The sequence below is a fragment of the Mobula birostris genome, chromosome 2 (genome assembly GCF_030028105.1).
Source record: "Mobula birostris isolate sMobBir1 chromosome 2, sMobBir1.hap1, whole genome shotgun sequence".
NCBI classification, from domain to species: Eukaryota; Metazoa; Chordata; class Chondrichthyes; order Myliobatiformes; family Myliobatidae; genus Mobula; species Mobula birostris.
Window position 1 is genome coordinate 134,140,488 of NC_092371.1, and position 15,649 is coordinate 134,156,136.

The 15,649-nt window shown below is 41.2% G+C and overlaps 1 protein-coding gene across 1 annotated transcript in view; it reads right to left on the reverse strand.

The window, feature by feature from the left end:
• LOC140210901 (dynein axonemal heavy chain 8-like) overlaps nt 1–15,649 on the reverse strand; it is a 1,093,299-nt gene that overhangs the window by 957,082 nt on the left and 120,568 nt on the right. The window contains exon 10 of the mRNA XM_072280167.1: nt 12,898–12,999. Coding sequence (XP_072136268.1) covers nt 12,898–12,999 — 102 coding nt within the window. The remainder of the gene's footprint in view (nt 1–12,897; nt 13,000–15,649) is intronic.

Genomic DNA, 15,649 nt, shown 5'->3' on the forward strand with positions numbered 1-15,649 from the left:
CTGGAAATATAGGTCCATAATTCATTGAAAGTAGTGTCACAGGTTGATATGGTTGTAAAGAAGGCTTTTGGCAGATTGGCCTTCATAAATCAAGGAGAAGAGATGTTATATTGAAGTTGCAAAGGACATTGATGAGGCCTAATTTGCAGTATTGTAAGCATTTTTGGTTACCTACTTACAGGAAAGATGTAAATAAGATTGAAATAGTAAAGAGAAAATAAACAAAGATGTTGCCAGGACTGAGAGCCTTGAGATATATGGAAAAAATTGAATAGCTTTAGACTTCATTCTTTGGAATATAGAAGATTGAGAGAAGATTTGATAGAGGTATACAAAATTATGAGGAGTATCAATAGGGCAAATGCAAACAGGCTTTTTCCAGAGGTTGGGTGGGACAACAACAAGGGGTCATGGGTTAAGGATGAAAGTGAAAAGTTTAAGAGAACATGAGGAGAAACTTCTTCATTCAGAGGGTCTTGAGTGTGTGGACCAAGCTGCTAGCACAAGTGGTGCATGCAAGTTCATTTCAATGTTTAAGAGAAGTTTGGATAGGTACATGAATGGTAAGGGTATGGAGGGCTATGGTCCCGGTGCAGATCGATGGGAGCAGGCAGTTTAAATGACTTGGTACTGACTTGATGGGCGCTGTACTTTTCTGTGACTATATGACTTCCGTACCCTCATCACTCACCTTCATCACCTCTTCAAAATCTCAATTAAGCCAATAAAACAATAACCCTTCAGCAAGCCATTCTGACTATCCCTAATAAGTCCACACTTTTCCAAATGTGAATAAGTTCTCTCATTAAGAATCCTCTCCAACATCTTCTCTACAACAAATACAAGTCCCACCAGTCTATAATCTTTCTGGATTTTTCCCATTGGTTTTCTTAACTAAGTGAACAGCATTGCCTACTGTCCATTAATCTGGGAAATCATCTCAGAATCAGGTTTATTATCACCAGTGTGTGTCGAGAAATTTGTTAACTTAGCATCAGCAGTTCAATGCAATACATAATATAGAAGAAAAAAACAAAGTAAAATAATAATAATAACTAAGTAAATCAATTACAGTATACATATATTGAATAGATTAAAAATCATGCAAAAAACTGAAATAATATATATTAAAAAAGTGAGGTAGCGTTCACAGGTTCAATGCCCATTTAGGAAGTGGATGGCAGAGGGGAAGAAGCTGTCCCTAAATCGCTGAGTGTGTGCCTTCGGGCTTCTGTACCACCTACTTGATGGTAACAGGGAGAAAAGAGAATGCCCTGGGTGCTGGAAGTCCTTAATAATGGACACTGCCTTTCTGAGACACCGTTCCTTGAAGGTGTTCTGGGTACTTTGTAGGCTAGTACCCAAGATGGAGCCAACTAAATTTACAACCCTCTGCAGTTTCTTTCGGTCCTGTACAGTAGCCCACCACCCCATACCAGGCAGTGATGCAGCCTGTCAGAATGCTCTCCATGGTGCATCTATAGAAGTTTTTAAGTGTATTTGTTGACATACCAAATCTCTTCAAACTCCTAATGAAGTATAGTCGCTGTCTTGCCTTTTTTATAACTGCATCGATATGTTGGGACCAGGTTAGGTCCTCAGCGATCTTGACACATAGGAACTTGAAAATGCTCATTCTCTCCACTTCTGATTCCTCTATGAGGATTGATATGTGTTCCTTTGTCTTACCCTTCCAGAAGTCCACAATCAGCTCTTTTGTCTTACTGATGTTGAGTACAAGGTTGTTGCTGCGACACCACTCCACTAGTTGGCATATATCGCTCCTGTACGTCCTCTCGTCACCATCTGAGATTCTACCAACAATAGTTGTATCATCAGTAAATTTATAGATGGTATTTGAGCTATGCCTAGCCACACAGTCATGGGTATAAAGAGAGTAGAGCAGTGGGCTAAATACACACCCCTGAGGTGCACTAATGATGATCATCAGTGAGGAGGAGATGTTATCACCAATCTGCACAGATTGTGGACTTCCGGTTCGGAAGTCGAGGATCCATTTGCAGAGGGAGGTACAGAGGCCCAGGTTCTATAACTTCTCAATCAGGATTGTGGGAATAATGGTATTAAATGCTGAGCTATAGTCTATGAACAGCATCCTGACATAGTTGTGTTTGTGTTGTCCATGTGGTCTAAGGCCATGTGAACAGCCATTGACCTATTGTGGCTATAGGCAAATTGCAATGGATCCAGGTCCTTGCTGAGACAGGAGGTCAGTCTAGTCATGACCAACCTCTCAAAGCATTTCATCACTGTAGATGTGAGACATACCGGGCGACAGTCATTAAGGCAGCTTACATTATTCTTCTTAGGCACTGGTATAATTGTTGCCTTTTTGAAGCAAGTGGGAACTTCCACCCATAGCAGTGAGAGATTGAAAATGTCCTTGAATACTCTCGCCAATTGGTTGGCACAGGTTGTCAGAGACTTACCAGGTACTCCATCAGGCCATTCCGCCTTGCGAAGGTTCACTTTCTTTAAAGACAGCCTAATGGCGGCCTCTGAGACAGAGATCACAGGGTCATCAGGTGCAGCAGGGATCTTCACAACTATAGCTATACTCAACCTTTCAAAGCATACATAGAAGGCATCGAGTTCATCTGGTAGTGAAGCATCGCTACCATTCATGCTATTGGGTTTCGCTTTGCAGAAAGTAATGTCTTCCAAACGCTGCCAGAGTTGTTGTATATCCGATGTCACCTCCAACCTTGTTTGAAGTTGTCTCTTCACCCTTAAAATAGCCCTTGGCAAATCATGCCTGGTTTTCTGTTACAGACCTGGGTCGCCAGACTTGAATGGCACTGATCTAGTCTTCAGCAGACAGCGTAACTCCTGGTTCATCTGCGGATTTTGGTTTGGGAATGTAAGTAAGTCTTTGTAGGCACACACTCATCCACGTAGGTTTTAATGAAGTCGGTTACAACTGCAGCATACTCATCCAGGTTCGAAGATGAATCCCTGAATGCAGTCCAGTTGACTGATTCAAAGCAATCCTGTAAGCGCTCCTGTGCTTCTCTTGTCCATACCTTCTTGGTCCTCACTACTGGTGCTGCGGTCTTCAGTCTCTGCCTATACTCAGGGAGTAGAAGTACAGCCAGGTGATCAGACGTCCCAAAGTGAAGGTATCGAATAGTACAGTAGACTTTCTTGATGGTGATGTAACAGTAGTCTAGTGTGCTGTTTGCTCTGGCATTTTAAGTGACCTGTTGATGGTAATTGCTTAGTGATTTTTTTCAGACTGGTCTGGTTAAAATTCCCCAAAACGATGGTGAGAGGGCACAAAGATCTTTGTCAATGCCCCTGTAATCTCCTCTCTTGCTTCTCTCAATAACCTGGGATAGATCTCAGGCCCTAAAGACTTATTCTCCTTAATGCTCTTCAAGAAACCCAAAGTATCCTCCTCCTTGATCTCAACATGCCTGAGTATACAGGTATCAATATACCCTTCCTTGATCTCATCGTCCTCCATGCCTCTCTTCTTGCTGAATTCCAATGCAAAGTACTTATCTAGTATCATGCCACATCCTCAGGCTCCAGACAAAGATTCCCTTCTTTATCTTTAAGTACTCTCCCAAGCCATAGTCTTGTTTTCAGTGTCTTTGGATTTTCTTGCCAAGTAAATTTCACGGCCCCTTTTGGCACACTGAATACTGAACCCCGCTTGAGTTCTTTCCTGCTTTCTTTAGATTTGTCAAGGGCCCTGCTGATTTCATCTTCCTAATTATTAAATTATGATTACTTTCTCTTCTGGACAGTATTTTCAAAATCTTTTGTCATCCATGGTTACCAAACCTTGCCATCTTTTTCTTTCCTCTTTACTAGAACTTGCTCATTCTGAATTCTGATCAGCTGGCCTGTAAACAATTTCCACATGCAAGATATGGACTTGTCCAGTAACTGCTGCTTCCAATCTACTCACTTTAGCTATTGTCTAACGACATTTTCCATTTGCCTTCCCCCCCATTTGAGCACTTTCCACCTTCACTCCTCACCGAGCCTTATTCTTATTCAAAACTATTTTAAAACATAAGGAGTTATATCCATTGTTGGACTACCTACATATGTTCCAAGAAACCTTGTCAGTTGCATCTAACAAATTCTACTCTGTCTAAACCTCTAAAGGAAGTCCCAGTCAATATTGGGAAAGTTAATGTATTCCAGAAGAACAACCCACCTACAGAAAGGACCTCCATCATTTGGACAACATTCAATTCCCCAGTCCACACCACCTCACCTTCACTATGGATATCCAGTCTTTGTATACCTCCGTCACCCATTAGGATGGTTTAAAAGCTTTCCAATTTCTTTCTACAAAAGTTCCAGACGATTCCCCTCCACCAACATTCTCATCCCCCTAGATGAATTACTTACATACTTACTTACTGACTGCCCATTACGCTTGCTGGCATTTAGGAATGCAGTGAAGGCCGTCCATCTGTCTGTCCTTGGCAACTCTGATGTTCATTGCTGTCTCTATAACTATTTTGTTTTACCAGTCAGGGTTGTTAGCCCTGAGCTGAAGCCCCGAACGTAGAGGACCAGTAGAACACTTTTAGTACGGCCTCTACCCTTTGATCTGTTTGACATGGGTGACCCTATGAAGAGCCAAAGCATAAAGTCCTGACACCATCCAAGATAGCTCTCCAGGTCATTGAGGCACACTAGCCTTCAAACAAGGATGTGGTCCTCTTGGAGGCTGGATAAACAACTTTTGACTCCTCACTTTCTACTTGTAGTCATGGGCTCCCAGTTGCAGATCATTTCAACTCCCTTTCGCAATCTCACACCAAGCTGCCAACTTGGCCTTCTGTACTGCCAGGATGTTACGCAATGCAAACTGGAGGAGCAATACCTCATGTTTTATCAGTAGACTACAACCTATTGGTATGAATATTGAGTTTTCCAACATTAGGTAATTATCCCCTTTTCCTTTTCTTTCCCACTCTCCAATACCTCTCCCCTCTTCTGATCCTTCAGTTCTCTCACTTTTGGCTCATTTCCCAACCTCTTCCAGCTCCCCTTTACCCATATGCATCCATTTCCCCCTCCTGGCCTCAGCCATGCATTTCACAGACATGTTTCCCTACCCACCATCTGGTTCCTAAAAGTACCTTTTAAACAACGGAACATTAGCTATTCTCCAATACTTCAGCACCTCATCCGTGGCTAAGGATGTTTTAAATATTTCTGATAGGGCCTCTGCAATATGTACACTAGCCTCCCACAGGGTCCAAGGGAAAACCTAATCAGGCCCTGGGGATTTATCCAGCCTAATATGCCATAAAACAGCAAACACCTACTCATCTCTAATCTGTAAAGGGTCTATGATCTCGCTGCTGCTTTGCCTCATTTCTATAGCTGCTCTGTTTGTCTCTCAAGTGCAAAAATCCATTTAAGATCTTCTCCATCTCTTTCATCTCTACGCATAAATTACCACTCTGATCTTCTAGAGGATCAATTTTGTCCCTTGCTATCCTTTTAAACACAGAAACAAAGAAAACCTACAGCACAATACAGGCCCTTCGGCCCACAAAGCTGTGCCGAACATGTCCCTACCTTAGAAATTACTAGGCTTACTCATAGCCCTTTATTTTTCTAAGCTCCATGTGCCTATCCAAAAATCTCTTAAAAGACCCTATCGTATCTGCCTCCACCACCATTGCCGGCAGCCCATTCCACGTACCCACCACTCTCTGCATAAAAAACTTACCCCTGACATCTCCTCTGTACCTGCTCCCCAGCACCTTAAACCTGTGTCCTCTTGTGGCAACCATTTCAGCCCTGGGAAAAAGGCTCTGACTATCCACACGATCAATACCTCTCATCATCTTATACACATCTATCAGGTCACCTCTCATCCTCTGTCGCTCCAAGGAGAAAAGGCCGAGTTCACTCAATTTTGCTCTTAATATAGAAGCTCTTGGGGTTCTCCTTCACCTTGTATGCTGGAGCAACCCCATGCCTTCTATTAGCCTTCACTGATCTCCTTCTTAAGTGTTCTTTTGCATTTCTTACACTCCTCAAGTACTTTATATGTTCCTACCTGCCTATACCTGCTATGCACCTCCTTCTTTTGCTTAACTAGGGCCTCAAAACCATGGTTCCCTAAACCTGTTATCCTTGCATATAGACTCTGTAATCTCAAAATTTCACTTTTGAGAGCCTCCCACTTACCAAGTACACCTTCTCCAGTAAACAACCTTTCTGATACCATCAAAATTGGTCTTTCTCCAATTTAGAATCTCAACCCAAGGACCAGACCTAACCTTTTCCATAATTGCCTTGAAACTAATATCATTAAGATCATAAGATGTAAAGTGTTCTCCTACACAAGCTTCTGTCAGCTGCCCTATCTTATTCCCTGATAGGAGGTCTACTATCACAACTCTCTCCGGTAGGGACTTCTATGTACTGATTAAGGAAACGTTTCTGAACATACTTGATGAGCTCGTTCCCATCCAGTGCTTTTACAGTATACGAGTTTCACACAATATATGGAAAGTGAAAAATCACCTACTATCATACATTTATATTTCTTACAATAGTCTGTGATCTCTCTGCAAATTTTCTCCTCTGAATTCTGTAGACTGTAGGGTGCTCTATAATATAATCCCGTTAATGTGGTCATACCTTCCTGCACTGCTCCTGTTACTATTGATGGTGAGGTCGTGGATATGGTGAGGTCCTACAAGTACCTGAGGGTCTACCTGGACCACATACATGAGTGGAACAACAAAACAGAGGCTGCGTACAAGAAGGGCCAGAGTCGCCTCTATTTCCTGAGGAGACTGAAGTCCTTTGGAGTATGCAGGCCTCTCCTTCACATGTTTCATCAGTCTGTTGTCACCAGTACAAATTTCCATGTGGTGGTATGCTGGGGCAATGGCATCTACATGGGTGATGCCAACAGGCTCAATAAACTGATTAGAAAGGCTAGCTCTGTAATAGGAGTCAAACTGGACAATTTTGGACAATGTTTCTCACCCTCTGCTTGCCACCTTGACTGAACAGAGGAGCACTTTCAGTAATAGACTAAGACAACTGCGCTGCTCCAAAGAGCACTATATGAGAACATTCTAACCCTCAGCCATCAGACTCTATAATGAATCAACCTACAGCCGGGGAAGTGATCTTGTAATCTTTGACTTGTAAATAGAAACCACAGAAAAACTACAGCACAGAAACAGGCCTTTTGGCCTTTCTTGGCTGTGCCGAACCATTTTCTGCCTAGTCCCACTGACCTGCACACGGACCATATCCCTCCATACACCTCCCATCCATGTATCTGTCCAATTTATTCTTAAATGTTAAAAAAGAACCCGCATTTACCACCTCGTCTGGCAGCTTATTCCACACTCCCACCACTCTCTGTGTGAAGAAGCCCCCCTTAATGTTCCCTTTAAACTTCCCCCCCCTCACCCTTAACCCATGTCCTCTGGTTTTTTTCTCCCCTTGCCTCAGTGGAAAATGCCTGCTTGCATTCATTCTATCTATACCCATCATAATTTTATATACCTCTATCAAATCTCCCCTCATTCTTCTACGCTCCAGGGAATAAAGTCCTAACCTATTCAACCTTTCTCTGTAACTGAGTTTCTCAAGTCCCGGCAACAACCTTGTAAACCTTCTCTGCACTCTTTCAACCTTATTTATATCCTTCCTGTAATTTGGTGACCAAAACTGAACACAATACTCCAGATTCGGCCTCACCAATTCCTTATACAACCTCATCATAACATTCCAGCTCTTATACTCAATACTTTGATTAATAAAGGCCAATGTACCAAAAGCTCTCTTTACGACCCTATCTACCTGTGATGCCACTTTTAGAGAATTCTGTATCTGTACTCCCAGATCCCTCTGTTCTACTGCACTCCTCAGTGCCTTACCATTAACCCTGTATGTTCTACCTTGGTTTGTCCTTCCAAAGTGCAATACCTCACACTTGTCTGTATTAAACTTCATCTGCCATTTTTCAGCCCATTTTTCCAGCTGGTCTAAATCCCTCTGCAAGCTTTGAAAACCTTCCTCACTGTCCACTACACCTCCAATCTCTGTATCATCAGCAAATTTGCTGATCCAATTTACCACATTATCATCCAGATCATTGATATAGATGGCAAATAACGATGGACCCAGCACTGAGCCCTGTGGCACACCACTAGTTACAGGCCTCCACTCTGAGAAGCAATCCCCTATTGAGCCAATGTCTAATCCAATTTACCACCTCTCCATGTATACCTGGTGACTGAATTTTCCAACTAACCTCCCATGCAGGACCTTGTCAAAGGCCTTACTGAAGTCCATGTAGACAATGTCGACTGCCTTCCCTTCATCCACTTTCCTGGTAACCTCCTCGAAAAACTCCAATAGATTGGTCAAACATGACCTACCACGCACAAAGCCATGTTGACTCTCCCTAATAAGTCCCTGTCTATCCAAATGCTTGTAGATTCTGTCTCTTAGTACTCCCTCCAATAACTTACCCACTACCGACATCAAATTTACCGGCCTATAATTTCCCCGATTACTTTTCGATTCTTTTTTAAACAACGGAACAACATGAGCCATTCTCCAATTCTCTGGCACCTCACCCATAGACACCGACATTTTAAATATATCTGCCAGGGCCCCTGCAATTTCAACACTAGTCTCCTTCAAGGTCCGAGGGAATACCCTGTCAGGTCCTGGAGATTTATCCACTTTAATTTGCCTCAAGATAGCAAGCACCTCCTCCTTTTCAATCTGTACAGTTCCATTACCTCACTACTTGTACATTTGTACAATCTTGTACATTTTATTTTTAAGGTAACTTATTTTTATTCTTTCTTATTTTTCTTCTATTATTTGTATATCTGTGCACTTGTGGCACTGTAATTTCCCTTGGGATTAATAAAGTATCTATCTATCTTTTTCCTCTGATCTACCCAAAGTCCTTGTGCAGGATTCCCTAAAGGTTAATTTGCAGATTGAGCCTGTGGTGAGGAAGGCAAATGCAATGTTAGCATTCATTTCAAGAGGACTAGAATATAAAAGCAAGGATGTAATGTTGAGACTTTATAAAGCATTAGTGAAGCCTCACTTGCAGTATTGTGAGCAGTTTTGGGCCCCTTATCTTAGAAAAGATGTGCTGAAACTGAAGAGGATTCAAAGGAGGTACATGAAAATGATTCCAGGATTCAATGGCTTGTCATATGAAGAGTGTTTGATGGCTCTGGGCCTGTATTCACTAGAATTCAGAAGAATGAGGGGTAACCTCATTGAAACCTATCGACTGATAGAGTTGATGGGGAGATGATGTTTCCTGTGATGGGAGAGCCTAAGATCAGAGGACACAGCCTCAGAATAGAGGAGCGTCATTTTAAAACAGAGATGAGAAGGAATTTCTTTGCCAGGCAGTGGTGAATCAGTGGAATTCTTTGCCACAGGCAACTGTAAGGGCTAGGTCTTTAAGTATCTTTAAGGCAGAGGATGATATAGTCTTGATTGGTCAGGGCATTAAGGGATATGTGGAGAAGGCTGAGAGGAGAGATTGGGGCTGAATGGAAAATTGGATCAGCCATGATGAAATGGCAGAGCAGACTCAATGGGCCAAATGGCCTAATTCTAATCCTATACCTTATGGTCTTATGGTCTAAAAAGCCCCACTAGATGAGCTCTCCATTCTGTCCTATCTGAGCATTGCCATGACATTTCCCTACTAGTAATGTCACCCCTTCCCCTTTAATTCCTCCCACTCTATCACATCTAAAACAAAGTCATGCCCCTCCTGCAACTGTTTCAATATGGTTACAATTTCATAATTCCACATGCTGAACCATGCCCTAAGCTCATTTGCCTTTCCTACAATACTCCTTGCATTGAAATATACGCAGCTCAGAACATTAGCTGCACCATGCTCAACCTTTTGATTCCTGACTTTGTATGTCAGCTTAGCAACATCTTTCTCCACAACTACTCCACTATCTGTTCTGGTGCTGTGGTTCCCAGCAACTCTAGTTTAACACCGTTTCCACGCCCCCCCCCAATCCCTATGCAGAACTAGAAAATCTACCCATGAGGATATTACTCCCCCTCCAGTTCATGTGCAAACCGCCCCTTCTGTACAGGTCAAACCTCCCCTGGAAGAGATCTTGTGTTTTAACTTAGCACCGAACTCCCTGAACTCGTTTTGGAAGACCTCATCATCTCTCCTAACCATGTCATTAGTACTGATGCAGACCACGGCATCTGGCTGCTCATCCTCCCATTTGAGAATGCTGCAGACTCAATCCTTGATGTCCCTGACCCTGGCACCCAGGAGGCAACATAACATCCAGGAATCTCGTTCTCGTCCACAGAACCTCCTTTCTGTTCCCCTAACCAATGAATCCCCATCACTACAGCTTTCCTCTTCGTCCCCCTTCCCTTCTTAGCCACAGAGCCAGACTCTGCTAGAGACCTGACCACTGTGGCTTTCCTCTGCTAGGTCATCCCCTGCAACAGTATCTAAAGCAGTATACCCATTGTTGAGTGTAACAGCCACAGGGGTACTCGGCACTGGCTGCCTATCCCCTTGTTACCTCCAGACGGACACCCAGTTACCTGTGTCTTGCACTTTAGGTGTAACTACCTCCCTATATGTCCTGCTTATTAACTCCTCAGCCATCTGAAGTTCATCCAGTTCCAGCTACAATTCCTTAACACGGTTTGATAGAAGCAGCAGCTGGTTGCACTTTTTGCAGGTGTAGTCACCAGGGACACTAGAGGTCTCCCTGCATCCTTGCATTCCTGCAAGAGGAGCATTCCACTATCCACTATCTTGCCTGGCATCTTCACACACTTCTTTAAAACTCTTTCTCCCTCTACACAATACAATGTCTTCTCGAGAAATATGACACGGAAGATGGGCAAGCTGCCCCTGCTCACTTCTTTTAAACTCGCCCTCCCTCTGCACAATCCAATGTCTCCTCAGGAACTGCAGTTCACAAAATGAACATTGCTCCATAATCTGTGTACATTGCTGTCCCTTTATTTCCCAATGACTACATGGAGGACTACTGTATAAAGCATTAGAATGATTGCACTTTTCTTATTAAGCCATAGCCATATTGCCTCATTGAATGAGCTCTCCAATGTGTCTTTTTTGAGCGTAGTTATGACATTCTGCCTGATCCTCTGCTTCTTTTACTACTCTATCATATCTAAAACATCGAAACTGTGAATGTTGAATGCAAAGTCCTGTCCCTCTCCCAACCAAGTCTCCATAAAGGCCACAAAATCATTATCCCATGCATTGATCCAAGCACTAAGTTTATCTGCCCTACCCATAAATCCCTGGATCGAAATAAGTACACTTCAGCTAATCATTCCCACTGTGTTCATTTACCTTGTTTCTGTATGCTTTTCCTATCAGGCGTACTTCTCCTAGCCCCTTCCTTCCTCTCCATCTTTCCACCTGCTGGCCTGCTGCTCTGGTTCCCACCCTCCTGGTACACTAGTTTAAATCATCCCAAGTAGCAGAAGCAAATCTCCTTGGAAAGCCATTGATTTAGGTGCAACCAAACTGCTCATACAGATCCCAACTGTTTTGTAAGAGAGTCCAATGAACTATGTATCTAAAGCCCTTCCTCCTTCACCAGCTCCTTAACCACGCAGTTAACTGTACTATCTTACTAATTTGTGCATTGTTAACTCATGGAACAAAGAGTAATCCTGAAATTACCACCTTGCAGGTCCTGCTTTATAACTTACTACCAAATTCCCTAAATTCTCATTGCAGGACCTCATCTTTCTTTCTGCCTATATTATTAGCACCAGTCTAGACCAGGACTTACAGCTGCTCAACCTCCTCTTCAGAATGTCCTGTACCCACTCCGAGACATCCTTGAATTTTGCACCAGTGTGACAACACATTATGCTGGAGTCTCACTTGTCGCCAAAGAAATGTCTGTCTGTGCCCCTGACTAAATTCTCAAAGCCAGTAATGGTACGATCTGTCTGCTGTTATGTTTTCCTGAGAGCCTATCCACCACCCCTCGCTCAACAGTATCCAAAAAAGTCTAACTGCTTGAGAGTAGACAAGAGATTCCTGTATCACCTGTCTGCGCCTGGCTATCAGAATGAACATTCCTAAAACTCCTGTCTTAAACATATTCTTCCTCCTATATGGACTCTAACAGTCGCTCAACCAATCAATATGGTCTGAGAAAAGCTGCAGCTGGACATAAGTGTTGTTGACAGTGACAGGGACACTAGAGTCCTCCCTGATCTCCCACATTTGATAGAAGGAGCATATAACTCCAATGACCGGCATTGTTGTCTCTTTAGTAAACCAGTAAATTACAAAAGAGGATACACTTTCTAATGCACTTATTGTTATTCGCCATCCATACCAAAGTCCAGTGTGCATGGAAGTCCACACTGTACCCTACTAGGAGTACTTCACCTCAAAAGCAGTCCTTCTCAAATGGTTGCTCTGTTGGAGCCTGCCTCCTTTTATTTGTTGCTAAGTCTGTTAGAGTGAAATTGTCATGTTCTCATCTGTAACTGTTTTTTTTTAAATCTCACTGCTCCACCTACTCACCACAGTTATTTAATTTTCATCGTCATGTGGTTCATTCATTGGCAGTCCCTTTACAATAAGTTGGATGGTATACAGGAGACTGCCACAACTCACAATATCCTCTCTCAGGAATAATGCTGAGCACCTCAAGGACAGGACAGGCAAAAAGAAACACTGATTTGACATGATGTTAACTTAACTAAGTATATATTGCAACCAGAAGCGTCCATTCAATTCAAAAGTTGGACCATGCAAAACTGAGAAACCATTATTGTGCAATCGAATTTCCAAGCAATAAAATCCCAAAGTAAAGCTAAGAATATAGAAAGATTCACCTCCATTCTTTTAATAATGATCTGTGAATCCTGGTCCCATATGTGAACTGTACCACCCTCAGTTATATACTCCTTACAGGCTGTAACCATTTGGTTTGTGACCTAATATTGATTTAAAAAAAAGTACCATATTAGAATTGACAAAAAGCGGAATGATTCAGATATTAGGCAAAGAGTTATGCTGCAGCTATATGAAACTAAGGAAGTCATGCTGCTGTTATATAAAACTTTAATCAGTTCTGGTCACCCCATTACAGGAAGGACGTGAAGACTGGAGAGGGTCCAAGAGGCTTACAGGCTGCTTGAATTTAAAGGGCATGAACTATAAGGAAAGGTTGGACAAACTTGTGCTGGTCTCCCTAGAGTATCTGAGGTTGAAGGAAGAACTAATAGATGTTTTTAAAATTGTGAAGGGAATGGACAGGGTAGGCAGTCATAACCTTTCCCCCAGGGCTGAAATGTCAAACTCCAGATGACATGCTTTTAAGGTGAGAGGGGGGAAGTTTAAAGACTACATGAGGGGCAAGTATGTCTTTTTAAATCTTTTTTTTGAATTAGTACACAAAAGGTAAAACATACAGAAATTAATACACTGTTGTGATATAAATTTACAAGAGATATTAATACATAAAAAAAGTACAAACAGTGCAGCTTAGTTATAAAATAATGAGGTAATATAGTAGTATACTAATTTTCCATATATATCAATAAAGAGAAGAAAAAACCCAAAAAAGACCCCAAAAAAAAACCCCACCGTGTAACTAACCTAAAAAGCAAAGCAAAGCAATGGGCTAACTAGGTACCAAATAGACTTAAACAACTTAAACAATCACGTCCTCAAACCCAACCTCCATTAATAACAGTTAAAAACCAAGAAGGGAATGTAAATATGGTCAAAGAGAAAAAAAAGTTACATTAAATGAAAAATTTAAACATAGTATCGTTTGAGAAAACCAAAAAAACGTAGTTGGGGCATTAATCTCCTCCCAATGTTGTAAAATACATTTTTCGCCATTAAAGTAAGGAATGCAATCATTCTACGGGCTGAAGGGGAAAGATTACTGGAAATTTTAGGTAATCCAAAGATGGCAGTAATAGGATGGGGAGAAATATCTATATTCAATACCTTTGAGATAATATTAAAAATGTCTCTCCAAAAAGTTTCCAGAGTAGGACAGGACCAAAACATATGAGTTAAGGAAGCTATCTCCCCATGACATCTATCACAAAGAGGGTTAATATGAGAATAAAAATGTGCTAATTTATCTTTAGACATATGTGCTCTATGAACAACTTTAAATTGAATTAGGGAATGTTTGGAACAGATAGGGGAAGTATTGACTAGTTGTAAAATATGCGCCCAGTCATCCGCCAAAATAGTAAAGCCCAATTCCTTTTCCCAATCGGACCCAACCTTATCGAATGGAGCTATCCTAAGTTTCATGATAGTATTATAAATAATAGCCATTACAACTTTCTGACATGGGTTAAGGTTAATTATAGTATCTAAAATATATGTAAAAAATATAACGCTGGAAAGGAAGAAAGTATGGTACTTAGGAAATTTCTAACTTGGAGATATCTAAAAAAATGTATTCTTGGTAAGTTATATTTGTTAGATAATTGTTCAAAAGACATAAGGGAGCCATCTGAAAATAAATCCAGAAACCGTGATATACCATTGGTCTTCCAAATTTGAAAGGCACGGTCCATAGAGGAAGGGGGAAAGAATACAATGCCTAAAATAGGAATCGCTAGCCCAAATTGATTAAGATTGAAAAATTTTTGGAATTGAAACCAAATGCGTAAGGTATATTTAACTATCGGGTTACAAAGCTGTTTATGGCGTTTCAAATCGAAAGGAAGAGAAGAACCTAAAATGGAGCCAAGTGCATAATCTTGAGCAGATTGTAATTCCAATGCTACCCATTTAGGAATGGATAGTGTATCTTGGTCAGGTACCAAAATTTCATGTGTCGAATATTAATTGCCCAATAATAAAATCTAAAATTAGGTAATGCCAAACCTCCATCTCTCTTAGTTTTCTGTAGATGTATTCTACCCAGTCTTGGGTTTTTATTTTGCCAAATAAATGAAGAAATTTTAGAGTCAACTTTGTCAAAAATGGATTTTGGAACAAAAATCGGTAATGCCTGAAGTATATATAAAAATTTTGGTAGAATAAACATCTTAACAGCGTTAATACGACCAATCAAAATTAGATAAAGTGGAGACTATTTAAATGAAAGTTGTGTAGTGTGGTCAATTACGGGTAGGAAAATAGTCTTAAATAAATCCTTATGTTTACAGGTAATTTTAATCCCAAGATATGAAAAATGATTATTAACCAATTTAAACGGCAGGTTCTGATATAGGGGAACTTGCTTATTAATTGGAAAAAGTTCACTCTTATTGAGATTTAACTTATAACCTGAAAAGAGACTAAATTGTGCTAATAAATCTAAAGCTGCAGGAATAGATTTTTGATGACAAGAAATATATAAAAGTAAGTCATCAGCATAAAGTGATACTTTAAGAGACTTTAAACCACGAGTTATACCAATAATGTTAGGAGATTCTCGAATAGCAATTGCAAGAGGCTCTAATGCTATATCAAATAATAAATGACTAAGAGGACAACTTTGTCTGGTACCTTGAAAAAGAGGAAAAAATGGTGAATTTAAAGTGTTAGTACGAACTGAGGCCATAGGAGAATGATATAGCAATTTGATCCAGGATGTAAATTTCCGGC